General features: G+C 38.9%; 1 protein-coding gene across 3 annotated transcripts in view; it reads right to left on the reverse strand.

Annotated features, from left to right (window-relative positions):
* LOC121459110 (semaphorin-3E-like) overlaps positions 1–16202 on the reverse strand; it is a 224529-nt gene that overhangs the window by 78627 nt on the left and 129700 nt on the right. For all 3 annotated transcript variants that reach the window (XM_041668631.1, XM_041668630.1, XM_041668632.1), the window contains one exon: positions 2019–2078. In XM_041668631.1, coding sequence (XP_041524565.1) covers positions 2019–2078 — 60 coding nt within the window. The remainder of the gene's footprint in view (positions 1–2018; positions 2079–16202) is intronic.

Below are 16202 nucleotides of genomic sequence, written 5' to 3' on the forward strand. Positions count from 1 at the left end.
ACACACACACTCACATATTCTCACACACACACATGCACACACGTGCACACACACTCACTTTATCAGATGCTGTCACATCTCCACCATTCAGGCAGGCTCATCACCGTCATACACTCCCCAGACACACACACACTTACATGCACACACTTAAATTGCTTCAAACCAAATTAGCCAAATCAATTTTTGAAAACATCCTCCTATCAATTTAGACATCACTATGTCATCAAAAATAAATTACAAGAGTAATACTAACCCCTTTTAGCCCTAAAAATTAGTACCTTAAAATAAATATTCACCACAGTGATAAAATGGACAGAACAAGATTTCTCCTTCAAGTCTCTCTTCTAAACTGGCTGGGATGGAAAGTCCAGCAGATTGACCTTGCCGTGCAGTCTCTCAGGATGTTAAGCCCCTTGGTAACAGTGCAAACTGCATTCCTGAGCACACAGATCTATCCGCTCAGCTCCTACATATGTAACATTGCACTTTGTGCGTGATCCATACAGTTAATAGAATCTGACCATGCAGACAAGGAGAAATTCTCTGCCCTCACATGGCTGGAAGCACCTGCTTTTCCCCTATTGACATCCTGTCACTTGGTAGACAGAAGCAATTAGACCCCATTTTGGCTTCGACTGCCATGGGCTGCGAGTCTGTTCGATTCTCAGCATCACAACGTGGACTAAGGCAAGAAGAGCGTTGACTCATGTCCTGGCTATGCTCCAGTGGCAACAGAGAATTGGGAGTTGCTAATAATGTGTAGTCATTTACATTTTTTTTTAAGCTTAGGAGAAACAAAGATAAGTTTGCTTTCAAGGAAAGACCTATGGCCATCCTCCAAACCATGTATTCCATCAGAAAAAGGAGCACTCATTCCATGTAGGCCTCTCACCCACATCAGGGAGTCAGAACAGCATAGAGAACAGCACTTCTCACTCCTGTACCTCATGGGCTCCAGGTTTAACAGGGATAGACTTTGCTTCTGATACCAGGGAAGACCCCAAGCTTTTCCTGCTTCATCTCTTTAAGCTCTGTGACCTTATTTTGTTTCTACATTTCTAATAAATTCATCAAAGTGAAGGGAAATCTTAAAGAGTTTGACTTTTCTTATCTAGTCCTTCAAATTTAGCAAAAGAAGCACCTACAATTATGATTTTTTTCTACCAAATAGTCAGAAGATAAACATTAGTATAATGAGTTTATCAACCCAAGCTTAATAAACTATAAAAGAATAACAGGTTCCCTGGGGTTGGAGAGATGGCTCATCTTTAAGGGTTTCAGAGGATCCAGGGATTTCTTTGGGCCTCAGAGGATACTGCATGTATGTGATGCACAGACATACATGTAAGTAAAACATCCACAGCATAACAGCACATGAATTTGTTTAACACATGCTCCTTTCAGGATGGTAGCCTCTTTTCTTTCAATTCTACATTATAGCTAGTTTTATAGAATAATGTATTTATTGTGTATCTTTTCTCTTTATGAAAAAATTGTAGATATGTCATTGACAGGAAATAAAACTTTATTGATTCATTGCTTTATAGGCAACTGATGGAAGAAGGTCATTGGTTAAATAAAGAAACTGCCATGGCCCTGATAGGTTAAAATTTAGATAGGCGGAGTAAACAGAACAGAATGCTGGGAGGAAGAGGAAGTGAGCTCAGAAACCATGCAGCTCCTCTCAGATGCAAATGCCTCAGACAGACGCCAGGCTCCTCTCTCTCGGGCAGCTCCGACCCAGGATGGACATAGGCTAGAATCTTCCGGGTAAGCGCACCTTGGGGTGCTACACACATTATTAGAAATGGGCTAGTCCAGGTGCGAGAGTTAGCCGAGAAGAGGCTAGATATAATGGGCCAAGCAGTGTTTAAAAGAATACAATTTGTGTGTTGTTATTTCGGATAAATCTAGCCGGTGGCGGGAGCTGGGTGGTGGAATGCAGCCCCGGAGCTCCTACTACAGGCAACCAAGAATAGAATCCGCGCTTTGTTTAGCCTACAGTGAAGAGTACTTACTGTGTCTTTTCCTTTCATTATGCATTCTTCTACTTTTCCTGCTGGGCTCGGCCAGTATATCTGAAATTGAAGATAATGTATCATTATGTTAAGTGCATAGAGAAGAAAAACTTCACTAAAAGCCACTTCATTTTCTTCTACAATCCAATTCCCAGTCCATTTTGTCTACTTTCTGAGAAGATAAAACCTTCTCGTCTTCAGATATTTAATTGTGTGCTTAGAAGCTTCTCTATGAGCTTCCTCTTCGCATTAAACCTCTTTACCAATCCTTAGTCTTCCCGGTGGTCCCTTATGCCTTTCGCCTGCAGAGCCAGTCACTCTAGAATCCATTCCTATTCATATTTCACCTGCAGGAGCCTTTGTCTTCCAATTTAGTTGGGGAACCAGAATACTCGTGATGGCAAGAAAGCATCTCCTTGAATTTTTTGAGTTCCTTTTGCATTTTTACTGCCACGCACAGAAAGCCATTGTTCTGGACTCTGAGTAATGTTTGACTACAGAAGAGTATGTAAGGATGGATGTGCGTGATCCATACAGTTAATCAAATCTGACCATGCAAATATATGGACTCCTAAATACATCCCCCAGTATCAAGTCATAGACACACTACATCTTTACATGGCTACACAGTGAGGTTGCAGCCAGGCCTGGCTGCAGGAGACCTTGTCTCAGCACTGCCTCATACAACAGAACTGTTTCATGCTTCATGTTTCCATGCGAATTTGCAGCAGTTGACATGTTGTCTCAAGCTAGTTGGCCTCTGTCTTAAAGAGAAGGCAATATAAAATCCTTTTCCCTTCTTAACAATAGTACCAAGCACTTTGCTGAGACCAAAAGAAACAAAAAGTTTTTCCACAGTTTCTACGACATTACTTCTTTTGGGGAAAAAAAAAATGGTTTTATTTATTATTATCTCTTCCCAGCCTCCGCTTTTCTCTTATTGCACAGACTATAGGATAAATTCACATGGGACAACCCATTGCACTGATAATTATAATTAATTTTCCCTTCTACCCTGTAAGCATGTGCACTGAGGTTTTGGGTATGCAAGGCATAGCTCATATCATCAGTGGCCTGAAAAGGCCTTTCCTTTAGTTATTTATGATTTCTCCCTTTCTAGCCTGGCCATCCCACCTACCACTTAGGAGGCAATTCCTGTGACTTGTTACTGCATACATTGTTTTCATGCTTGTTTACATTTTTTAAAAGTAGTTGGTATTGCTTTGGTGCACATATTTTTAATTTATGTAAGCCAATCTCACCATCTATTTGTTTAAATTAAATCTGCGCAAGTAAGGCAATTGATGTGTGTGTGTCTTATGTCTCCTCTCAACTCCTCAAGGTTCCTCTATGCATTCTAAGTAGAACTTGCCTGCAAAAGCCTTTGGATTATCAAACTAAATATTAGCTATTACTTTTCATTTGACAGTTGGCAAACATCAAGAATGAGAATTCCTGTTTAAACATCCAGTTTTCTGATGCCTCTTAAAAAAATATATCAAAAGACAGGCTACACTGGGGGTATCTCATGTAGCAAAGCTACTGCCAGCTTGGTCTTCAGGGGCGCATTCCAGTGCTCACTGACTGATTGCTGGCTGTCTCGTCTACACCCATCATCCCACTGAGCAGTCTAGGTTTTGACATCTGATAGTCGTCTTTGAATCCCAAGTATGTTTAAGATTTAAGTGTTCTTCTAAAAGATGATGCCGCATAAAAACCCATTATAGTCCAGAAGTGGAAGGGGCTTATCACGCCACTCACACATCACCCAGCCTAATCCAGGCCCGGAGAGGGAGCAACACTGAAAATTTATAAAATGGTGGCCATTTTATTGTGCGATTAACTTTGTTAGCATGTGAGCCACCAAGCTGTGCTTAGAGTTTTGCTGGTCCTTGATCTCCCCAGATGTTCTTGCTGACAGTCACTCAGCATCTGACTTTTTTACCTTTCAGAGTACATCATCAGAACCTTACTTGAAAGCATGTTGGTATTCAAGAAGAGAAGACAAAAGAGTAGAACTAGAGAAGGAAAACACTTCCAAAAGAAAAAACGCTAAGGCATATGCGTAAAATCTGAGAATTGTTGCTCCTAGTTTTCACAGTGTGCTCTTCAGGAGATCACGTGTGATGAATCAAGACATCACATGGAAGTGATTATGGTGTGTGTCCCGGAAGTGAAGTTGCAGTTGTGGGGTGGACCCTGGAAATAAAGCTGCAATATTTATGTTCTTTATCTGATCTAGTATTTAGATTAAAAAACCCAACTCATTGCCCTGAGAAATTTTCTACAAAGATTTGTAAAACTTATTCCTCCAAGTTGAGAATGATGTCTTTACTATAGATTTATAACTTATTTAAATTCATGTGTTAAAGTAGGCTTCATACATATATGCATATATACATATTAAATAAAATAAAACTCACTTAAGGATTCTATAATTTCATGACTTCATTTACTGATAGGAACAAATTAGAGTACAGATCATCAATAATTCAGAATGTCTTCCAGCCTTAGCATACTTTTAAGATGGAATCTTCAAAATGTTACCTTCCTTCCTTATTCACTTTGTTTTTATTATAAAAATTATGAATTATTTAATCTGCATTCTGAGAACACCATACCAAATATTCTCTTATTGTTTCATAATGATTATTTCCAAACACTGTGTTGGTGGTAAATCTCAAAGCATTTCTCCTTATGTTCTGATGGCTTTTATTCCGGACTATCTTTCCAAATAGCTAGAAAAGACACACACATAATTTATGCAAGGTAAAAGGGAGATTTGTTCACTGATGGAGAAAATAAAGACGAGGTCTCCATGGGCAGAGGTTAGACATTTCTGCTGACAGCCTCCCCCACCCTCTAATCACAGATGGTTTTCTGAGCTAGAGATTCCTCAGATAGAAAACATGCATTTCTAGCTATGTCTACCGAGGCTTCTATGTATCTCTCCTTCAGAACTTAGCCTGGGGCTCTTGCTGCCTGCTGTTCAGAATAACAAGACTCCTTTCTCTCTGGCCCAGGAGGGTATTGCTTTCTGACAGAGTCTAAGAAACCATACCAGCTAACTTGCCTTGGATATCATGCAAAACCTCAGGCCTGTGGCAGTTTGGATCAAACAAAACAGAGTGTATTATGTGATCTGTGATCGGGATAAAAATAAACACCTTTTCTAAGATTTTCCATCGGTCCTAGAGCAAAGCTAAGAAGAGCAATTTATCTAAAGCTGACGATCTAATCTTGCAATCATGTTATGCAAAGTGATTCTCAGCAAAACCTTTCTGTATGTTTTCACTAGGTAATATTTCTCCTATTTTGATTCCTCATGGTGTTCTTGTTTGTACAGACACCACAATGAGTTATATATTTAATTTTAGCTCTCTTATTAGAATAGAAGGGACAAAGCCAGTCAATGTCAGCGGGTCCCCTGGTTTAGACAGTCTGTTTATTCAGTATCTGATGATTGGTGTCTTTATCACATTCTTTATAAAGACAATTCAGCTAAACAACTAATTATGAACTCTAAGAGATACAGTTCACAGACATGAAAATGCCTCACCCAAGGTCAAATAAGATGGAAAGTTTTTCAGTTTTATCAGGGAAAAAAATACTTTATCACAATTGCAATGGCCTAAGCTTTCAAAGATTGGCAGGATCACTGCAATGTCTTTTGTAAGGCAAAAAGAAAGTGATCAAACCATTCTAATTGGAAAAGGGTGACGAAATTGGCCTATAAATGCTAAAGCAAAGTCTGATGCATGGGGAAATTTTCCTTAAAGTTCTGTTGTTCTGGTTTTGCTTAGAGGTTTTTGTTTGCTTGTTTTAATAGCTGAACAAGCTCAAGACTGTAGCCAGAAGTCAACTTGGGTGACAAAATAAGACAGAATGACTTCGATGAAAATAGAAAGCTGTTTTTCTAAAGTCATCATATGTAAATGCTCTGCCAAGGTAGTAAGGAGAGTCATTCCCTTCATTTGTATTGGCAGTCAGGATGGCTTTGGATTCTGCTGCACAGTTTAGCATCCAAAGAAGCCATAAAACTAAGTTATTTGTTCTGCACAAACATTTTTAAAGGCAGTTAAACAACAGGGTGTAATTCTGCTTCCAAATTCTCTGTACTAAAAAGAAGTACAAAAGCAAAAGGTTAAATACACATCATTTCATTGCAATCCCCCTGCTGCACAATCCAGTTACTCCACTGCACCTTAACAACCATTTACTGTTCTGCGCAGCTCAAAGGAGGAAAACAAGATAAAATATAAACTGAATTACTGAGTCATTTTTCTGTGCTCCCTAGTGAGATTCATAATTATACCAGGATTGAGGATGCAACAACTTGCTGTTGTAAGACACTCAGATTTAGTGGACCAAAAAACACATTAACAAAAATGGGATAAGTTAACTGTTTAAAAATGTCCTTTTTACTGAAAAATAAATGAAAGAATACAGCTAACATAAAATATCTCCATAGATTGCAATCACACAACTATGACACTACTATATTTTCATGCAATACAATCTCAGATTTCCAGTATTCTAATGACAAATGCTTTATAATTTGATTTTATTTTCTGTTTTGAATTCATATATAATAATAGAACCATTAGTATAAACTTAAATTATACATGTTATAAATATCATTAAAGGCAAGAAAATAATTTGACTATAACACATTAAAATAATTATAATGGCTAATAAATGGTAGTCCTTAACCTCACAGACATTATCGCTCCTAGGGTTTATGACTTTGTGCCTCATTATAATGCCTGTCATTATCCAAGCTGTTTATAAGTCAGAATTATGATCTCTTAGACTCCAGATAAAAATCAATAGTTGAAAGGCTTGTTCGCCAAAGCATTTACACTCCAAGAACTCACACACTATGCCAACATCAATGACCTGATAAATGCCCCCTTACTTCCGAAACTTTCTCAATTGCTATCATTAATGTGAATTACCCCTAAAATTCATATGCAAATTATATTTTAATGTTTTCCCTCCACTCAATCAAAAACTAAATTCTAAACTACAGTATTTCTTTTGACCTTGAAAGAATGAGGAAATCGTGTATAGTTTTCGAATGGTAGTCATAGCTACAGAAACCCAAACTATGTGATGTGGTTTTAGCTCAAAATGATAAAATAAGCTCAAATTTAGAAACTTAGAGAACAGAATATGTTACCAAAGTTCCCTTAAGTGAAGAATTATTGCTAAATAAATAAATTATGGCCATCACAAAATATTGCTTGTATAAAGAAAATATCCATTTCTGATGTTTCACAGGAAAGAAAAACATGAGATTTTATGCTTTAAACTAAAGTTGTTGTAATCCAGAGGGTGTTTGTTTTGTGGGAATTCACAGAAATTGTCTTCCAGGCCCAGACCTCAACAGGAGGTAAGGGCAAAAGGCAGATAAATCCACCTGTTACCCGAGGTTGGATGCTGCCTCCTGGGGCTGTCAGCTCTGTGCTCAGGAAGGAAAGGTAGTACAGTTCCTTTAAGTTCTTTCCGCTTCCATCAACAAAGAATTCCTTCAGTTCTTAAACACTGGCAATCTAAATAGCAGCTCAGCAAGACAAGCAAGAACTAAAGGAAGTTACCTCCTTACAAAAGATGCAGCCAGGAGGCCTGGTGGTACCCTGAAAACCAGCGGAGGAGATGAAGGTAGTAATTACCGGGATGGGGAAGGAGTGACATGGGCAGAGTAGATGCATCTGGGATAGACGTGATGCTGTCTAGGAACTGCTCCTTCCTAGTTTCCACCTCTGGTCTCCTTCCATTCATTCAGTGCGCTGCTGCAGAAGGAAGCACAACTGAACTCCCTTTCTCACTACACTCTGCTCGTGTGAAGACCACTCTAGCCGCATTGACATTGACTATAAGATTGATTTCCACAGCAGAAGAGCCAGTTTTCTTTGGGAGCCAGTCTCAGTCACATTGTGTGGGTGGCAAGGCCTTCTTGTTTGTTTCCTGGCCTCCTGGCAGCTCAGATCGAAAGTAACCACACAGAAACTATATTATTTAAAACACTGCTTGGCCCATTAGCTTCTTATTGGCTAACTCTTACATCTTACTTTAACTCATTTCTAGTCATCTGTGTATTGCCACTTACAGGGTAAAGTTCTCAGCATCTGTCTCAGGTGGGGATAAATGGCTTCTCCCTGACTCTGCCCTTCTTTCTCCCAGCATTCAGTTTAGTGTTCCCCGCCTAGCTCTGTTTTACCCTATCAGGCCAAGCCAGTTTCTTTATTAACCAATAAAATTCACAGCCTACAGAAGGGAATCCCACATCAACATTGCCTTCCCTTTTGCTTGCTTTGAGCCTGCTCTCATCGGTACTTCTCACCACTGTACTCTTACCTCCACTTTGCTTAGAAAGGATGGCACACTCGAATGAGCTGCCTTAAGACATAGGGATGACAAGTATTTGGATAGTGTTTACTTTGTTTGAGATACTGTCTCAGACATGTACCAACTCATCTAAACGCCTCAAAAAAGGCAAAAATTAATGGTAGTATGGTAAATCTGTCCATGATTGAAAAATCTGGATAAGAAATTAATAGATCCATATCAATAATCTAATAAGCAGTAGACTTAAGATAAGAGTCCAGGCAATCCAGCTAAAGAATCTGTGAACTTGTATTGTCTAGCATAGTAAGAAATTTCTATGAATTACTCAAATAAGCCTTAAAATTTTTAACAACTGGTTTGAAGTTCAGTGGATCAAATAAAATTAAAAGTATCAATGCAAAGAAAATGTCTATCTGTTGAGTATGGATCTGCTGATCAGAAAATTTAACAAGTGGCAAACGGTCACTATTTTCCCAGGTTGCATTTCAATGTCACCAGAGGTTTCAATACACTGGAAGTGAAGAGTGTAGGGATAAATTGTATATATATATATATATATATATATATATATATATATATATACACACATATATATATATTTCAGAAAATCTAAATTGAATTTATTTCTAAAGAATGAATTATAATTAACAAATAAAAATTAATGACAGGAGTATGGTTAGAACTGTTTGAACACCAAACATGAGGAGCTATGGATTCCTGTGCATGGAAACCAATCTCAGTACAGGTGTGGAGCTTTATGGTAGACAACTACAAGCAAGCAGGCCCGAAGTGGGGACTGAACTGCAAGCAAATGAGATGTTGTCTCTTCTGTGTTCACCCTCCTATCAATATTAGCTCTTAGCATTGTCAAGTCTGGAGTAGACATCTCAAGATGCTGCCGAACGTTCCCCTCAGAGCACGCTTTCCTCTAAACTCTGCCAAACCTTTCCTTGGCGGCAAAGATTTCAGAATTAGAAAATAGGAGGGTGGTTTTCCTTTTAAATTTTTCTCAAAATATCACTGATCAGGTGACGAGATCAGAGTTGAAATCTGAAAATCTAATGAGATTTAGGGATATTTTAGAGAATTTTAGAGAGTATGGCATAGAAATTTTAGCATAGGAGCATTCTCAGATTAAAGCAAATGGAATCACAAATTGAAAGCTTTAGAATGAAGAGAAGGTTTAGCATGAGGACTCGCTTTCACCTTTCAGTGAAAGTTCAACGTGCCTCATGGATATAACAGACAGAGCTAAATGGTATTCAGTGGATAAAGACTATTATTGCATATTTGGAAAAGGGTAATGAATAAAATCATTTGTAAAACAACAGCAATTCCTAAAAACATCCACATATTTCCATTTGAAACACATATTTCTGTTTGAAATATGTTTAAATATATTTAGAACTACACTGATGTGGGATTATCCTATGTGTGCAGTAAATACAATTGGTTAATGAATAAAGAATCTGCTTTGGCCTGTGATAGGATAGAGTAGAACTAGGTGGGGAAAACTAAGCTGAATGCTGGCAGAAAGAAGGTGGAGTTAATAGACACCATGTAGCCACCAGGAACAAACATGCTGGAACCTTGCCGGTAAGCCACAGCCATGTGGTGATACACAGATTAATAGAAATTGATTAAATTAAGATGTAAGAGCTAGCCAATAAGAAGATAGAGATAATGAGCCAAGCAGTGATTTAATTAATACAGTTTATGTGTGGTTATTTTGGGGCTGAGCAGTTGGGAATAAACAAGCATCTTCCTACTACACTACATGATGGGATTACTATTTTCTTTGAGATGGATATAAAGTCTGGATATACATTATAATTACCTAGGTAGACTTAAGAAACTCTGCTTTTATTTCCTGACTTCACTCCAGGGCTGGAGTCAGGCTTGGACATTATTTACAAGAGCATTAGGTGTTTACAAATATGCAATTAAGGTTGGGATTACTATCATATGTTAAACAGTATCATTTTCTTTGCCAGAAAGTATATACCTAAGAGTTAAGTGTGGGGTGGACTTATCAGAAGGTAGAAAAAATTAACATAAGTAAATGAGAAATTTTTTTTAATTAAAATTTTTTTCTGAATGTGGTTTTGACAATAAATCCAGTAGGATTTACAAGAGAGAAAATTATGATAATTTATGGGGAAGTTCTAGAATTAACAATAAATTTACTTTAATTCCTTCAGCACCTATGTGTATGAGTTACTTTTCTTTTTTGTGGGAGAAAACATCATGACCACGTCAACTTACAGAAGGAACCGTGTATCTGGGGCTTACAGTTTCGGAAGTATGACCCATCACCATGGTGGATGGGGGGCATGGCTGCAGGCAGGCATGGAAGCAAGCAGTTGAGTGTTCTTATCATGAGGAAGAGCATCCATACTTCCTCTAACAAAACCACACCTCTTAATCCTCTAGTTCCTCTAACTGGAAACCAAGGACTCAAATACAGGAATCTACGGAGGTCATTCTCATTAAACCACCACACAATGTTACTTGAGGTACCTATATCTTCATAAAAGAACCTAATAAAGACCTACATGTAGGGGCTATCCTCCCATGTAGATTGACAGCTACATAGTCAACTTGGACGCAATATGGGAAACAAAAATCAGATTCTTACAGAAAGTTAAGAAAAGGGCAAGGAATCTTCTGCAAATCTAGTAAGGAGGAAGAAATAATTTCAAAAGTGGAGGAGGGAAGAAATTTTGGAGATTTTGGGGGAAATGTGACTGTGCAACAATCAGAGGAACTGAAGAGTAAGGAGAAGTGGTTTGATTGGCTACGTTTTGGTGTGAACAAGCTGAGATTATGTTTAAAAGGCAGGCAAGAGTAGATCCTGAAGAAAATCACCCCAATTTTACTCAGAAACCTCAGAATGTCTTATATTCCACTAATCTTATTTTATCATTTCCTTTGTAATCTATATGATAATTTTTATACCTGTAAGTATGACAAAGCCTTCAACATATGACAGATGGTCGTAGGACCCCAAAACATGAAGAACTCTTATCCAAAGAACATTTTTTTGTTTTTGTAGAGAGGAGGTATAAAAAAGTATAATGAAAAATAGAAAATAACCAATTGTGATAAAAGGCCAGAAAAGAATGCTTCATATCACATACAAAAGAAGTGTCATCTTATAGGAAAAGAGGGGGCAGTTCTAGGTAACAAGGAATGAGGGAGACAGAGCCTCACTGAGATGTTAGGTTGGCTACTGACAAGGAGGTTGACGGTTTCAATGTGCAAATTGAAGGTTAGTATTCACTCTCTTCCTTGAGAGATCAGCAAGGCTAATCCATCGTGACACATCCCTGTTGACTGTTGCCTATAGTCACCAAAGGCAGCACTGACCCTTACCCAGGGTCAATAACCAATACTTAGAAGCACATCCTATAGGTCTTTGTAAAGCCCTTAATTTGACCTCACCCTTCTAAATGCCTCAGATCTTTGTGTTAATTCCTCTGGAACAGCATTAACAAAATTCCTCCTAACTTCACCTTTACTTCTCTAATTAATACCTGGCCACCCCTTGAGACCACGGGCTCCCATCAGTCATCTCTACAGATGATGTCCTTTTTACTCTGGTGAAGATGTCTTCATTATATTTTTTTACCTCTTCAAGAATTTGCCCAATAAAATCTTAAGATATAGAAGTGAGAAGAAAGCTCTGCTCAGAGGTTCCTATCAATCGCCCCATCCAATGCTACTCTACTTGGAGGTTCCTATTCATCGCCCCCATCCACTTGCTACTCTCTTGGAGTCATCTCCCATCACCCTTCAGTGTTCTCCCTTCTTACTGGGAAATCTCTGCTTTACAGTCCTGTCTTTCTCTTCACAAATGTGGCACATCACCCATCACACCGGCCAACTGGTGCCTGATCCTTAGCTGTTTCAATGATCTGATTTTCCAAATCAACCTTGCCCATGCGCTCTGACTTTATTCTCTGGCTCTGCAGCCTAGTACAGTAACCACCAGCCACAGCTGCTTACAGAGCCTTGAATCAGTGTGTAATCAAGTTTTCTTCTAAAAAAAGAGTTTGCTGACTATCCTGCTCTCCTTGCCATCCTCTTTTCTTTTTCCCCCAGAACTGCTTTATTTTCCATGTAATGCTTGTATTAAATGTTATTTTATTTTCCTATTATGTGTTCTAAGTTTTACAGTCTATGGTCCATAATATTGTTGTTAGTATTACAATAAAATGAATTAAAATGATTAAAATGGAAATTACAGCTCCAAAGCTATTAATGTACTCTTAAATAGATACATGAATCAAGGAAAGTGTTGAAGCTGGGTGGTTGATGGCACACGCTTTTAATCCCAGCAGTCACAAGGCAGACAGATCTCTCTGAGTTTGAGGCCAACTTGGTCTACAGAGCTAGTTCCAGGACAGTTAGGGCTGTTAAACAGAGAAACCCTGCCTCGGAAAACCCAAAATAAAATAAAGAAAGAAAAAAGAAAGAAAAAAGGAAAGTATTGATGAATACATGGGCTGTGAAGACAAATGGGGGAATGGAGGTGAGTGTGCAAACAATTGGCAGCTATCTCATGGTGGAGGAAGAATTTGGCAAGGTTTTCTGGGGTCCCATCTTTTATAAGCGCCACTTGGGTATCATTAAGTTAATGATTCTACTTCTGCGTGGATTCTTTGGGAGCACTTCTGTGTTTGTATAGCAGAGGAGGCGTTCTAGAATAAGCTTAGAAGCACTAGGAAGCCCAACACCAGAATCCACCCAGAATCATGTGACATGGAATGATAAAGTATTTATTTAATGGAAAACATTCCTCAGACCGAAGAGAATAACAAGAACTTATACAGGTTATTAATTGAGTAGCTGAAAACCTCACGTGGTCTTTCACCAAAATTAACAAATCTTGTATACGCAAGAGGACTAATATTTGCCTCTTACAAGTGTGCAACAGAGGCTCAGGGAAGTGAAGGGATTCACACAGCATTATAAATGAAGAGTCAACATTTGAGCTTCGCAAATCAGAGCTATGACCCCTGGTAGCCATTCCTTCTCTAACAGCAAGGATCCAACACAAATGAGGAATAGGATTAAATCTACAAAATGACATTAAATGAAAATTAAAACAATTGGAAATTATAATGTATTATTGTATGTCATTTTTCACAGCTAGTCACCTACACTAATTGATACAGAGTATAGAGAGCATGCAATAAAATCATTTTGAAAACTGAAAACAAGGAAAATTATCTTCTCTTAGCAGAAGATGCATAGAGAAGTAAAACAAAGACAAATATAGTCACCCTCATAACAGGATTGGTGATACCCTCATCTTGAGGTGGTTAGTGATTCTTATTATTGTATTATCTAAGGCAATGCTTCTCAATCTTTGGGCCATGACCCCTTTGGGGGTTGAACATCCCTTTCATAGAGGTCGTCTATCAGATATCCTGAATACCATATTTGTGTCATGATCCATAACAGTAGCAGAATTACAGTTATGAAGTAGTATCAAGAATAATTGGAATCCCTACAACATGAGGAACTGTATTAAAGGGTCGCAGCATTAGGAAGGTTGAGAACCACCGCTCTAAGGTATCTGAGTTACTGATTTACATCTTAAACATATTAAAACTAAAAAATGAAAAAGTAAAATGTGATCATAAAAATAGGCTTTGACTATATTTTCCAAAATACTTGATGAACAAAACAGAAGGAAGGATGTGTACAATAGGTAGATCCACAGGTAGGCTGGGTGGTGGTGGTGGTGGCGGTGTTAATGGGAGGGACTAATCTTGAATATAGATGAGAAGATTGACTTAGAGTAATGCTTTCTCCTGGGGAATAAGAAAATATCTGGAGACACTTATTTTATTATCAAGACCTTGGGGATTACTTGTACACAATCATAACTATTTTCTGTTGTCATAAAGCACCATGATCAAAAGCAGCTTATACAAAGAAGATACACTTGTGTTTACAGTTCCAGAATGATAAGAATCCATCATGGTGAGAAGTCATACCAGCACTGAGAGATCACATCTTAAGTGCAAGCAGGCAACAGAGAGGAAGGAGAAGGAGGAGGAGGAGGAAGAGAAAGAGAGAGGGAGGGAGAGAGGGAGGGAGGGAGGGAGAGAGAGAGAGAGAGAGAGAGAGAGAGAGAGAGAGAACTGAAATTGGAATGTGGTAGTATGGATAAAAACGGTTCCCATAGACCCATAGGGAGTGGAACTACTGGGAAATATGGCCTTGTTGGAGCAGATGTGTCTTTGTTGGAAAAAGTCTGTGACTGGGGGTGAGTGGGCTTTGGGATCTCAGATAGTCAAGCCAGGCCCAGTGTGGCATTCTCTTTCTGCTGCCTGGAGATCCGGATATTGAACTCTCAGTTCCTTCTCCAGCACCCTGTCGATCTCCATGCTTCCGTGTACTGCCTTGACAATAGTGAACTAAACCTCTGGACTGTAAGCCAGTCCCAATTACATGCTTTCTATTCTAAGAGTTTATGAGGTTATGGTGACTCTTCACAATATTAGAAACCCTAACTTAGACACATGTTCTCAGACTCTACCCCAGTGACTCACTACCTCAGTGGGAAACTCAGTGGGAGAGCTTGCTCACATCACCTAGATTTCAGAAGTGAGACCACTGGAGAACTCACCTCATGTGAAGCCCACTCATTTTAAAACAGACGGTCAGTGAAGCATCCCTCCCTCGCATACTATTGTAAGTAGACACAATCGAGCAGGGCTTATTGGGTTGCTAGGAGTTAGATTGCTAATTATTTGGGTGGAACAGACAGAACAATGGCAGACGAAGAAATGTAAGTTGAACATGCTACCTTAAAGTCAAGTAGTCATAAACCGTAGCACAATTCCATGGGATCTGCCCCTGCTGTAGACCTGACAGCGGCCTATGTAATATTGACAGTTACGTTTGAATTAGCTACATTGAAAAGGCTCCCAAGAATGTGTAAACGTTGGGCCTCACAAAATCAACAGTACAGAGAAGATAGTCAGTCTATTAGTGTTGTAAGTTACTTTCATTGGCATCCTGGCTAGACACACCCTGAAGATCAATAGTCTCATGCTTCTCTATTGCTCCCTCAGAGTTAGTTCATAAAACCCCAGCATGCTCTGGGTCGCCTACTCTTATATTATTTTCAGGGATCATTTCCTCCATGAAATCTCATCTTCTGGCATTAAAGGCCTGAGGGTACAATTAGGGCAAAACAATAAACGAGGAATAGGCAGGAGATCCAATTTTCTCTACTCTGAATGGGAACCTGAAGGGCTGCCGCATCTTGATCTCTCCGTCCCCAGAGGAGAAAACAGCTCAGGAAAATGGTTACGCGACTGTATGCCCTAGGAGGCTGCTCACAACGTCCAGGACCTTCTATCAGATGATGGATCCAGTCCAAAGATTACAGAGTAAGAACCCTGTCTGTAACGCAAATATCACTCACATTCCAAGAGGCTAGATTTCAGGGAACATCTTTTAAATTAGAAATTCTATTTTCTTTTTTTTTAAATATTTTATCTTTTGATGGGTCGGGGGGCGTGTCACATATTGTGTCTGGAGTTAGAGATCAGCTTTGGGATTCAGTTCTCTTTTTAGATTAGGTACATCAGAGACTGAGCCCACGTTTTCAGACATGCGCAGCAAGAACTTTCCCCTGCTGTGCTGTCCCCTCAGGCCACATGCTAGCAACGTTAACAGAGATTGATCTGGCTTAATAACATATTGATTCATTTTGCTTTTTCACAATCTCATACATGAAAAATATGTATTCTAATTCTTTCCCCTAGTCATCTTGTCACCGTCAAGTCCTCACTTGTCAGCTCTAATACC

This window comes from Microtus oregoni, unplaced genomic scaffold, assembly GCF_018167655.1.
Source record: "Microtus oregoni isolate MIOR12 unplaced genomic scaffold, Mior012 000018F_ref0000195, whole genome shotgun sequence".
NCBI classification, from domain to species: domain Eukaryota; kingdom Metazoa; phylum Chordata; class Mammalia; order Rodentia; family Cricetidae; genus Microtus; species Microtus oregoni.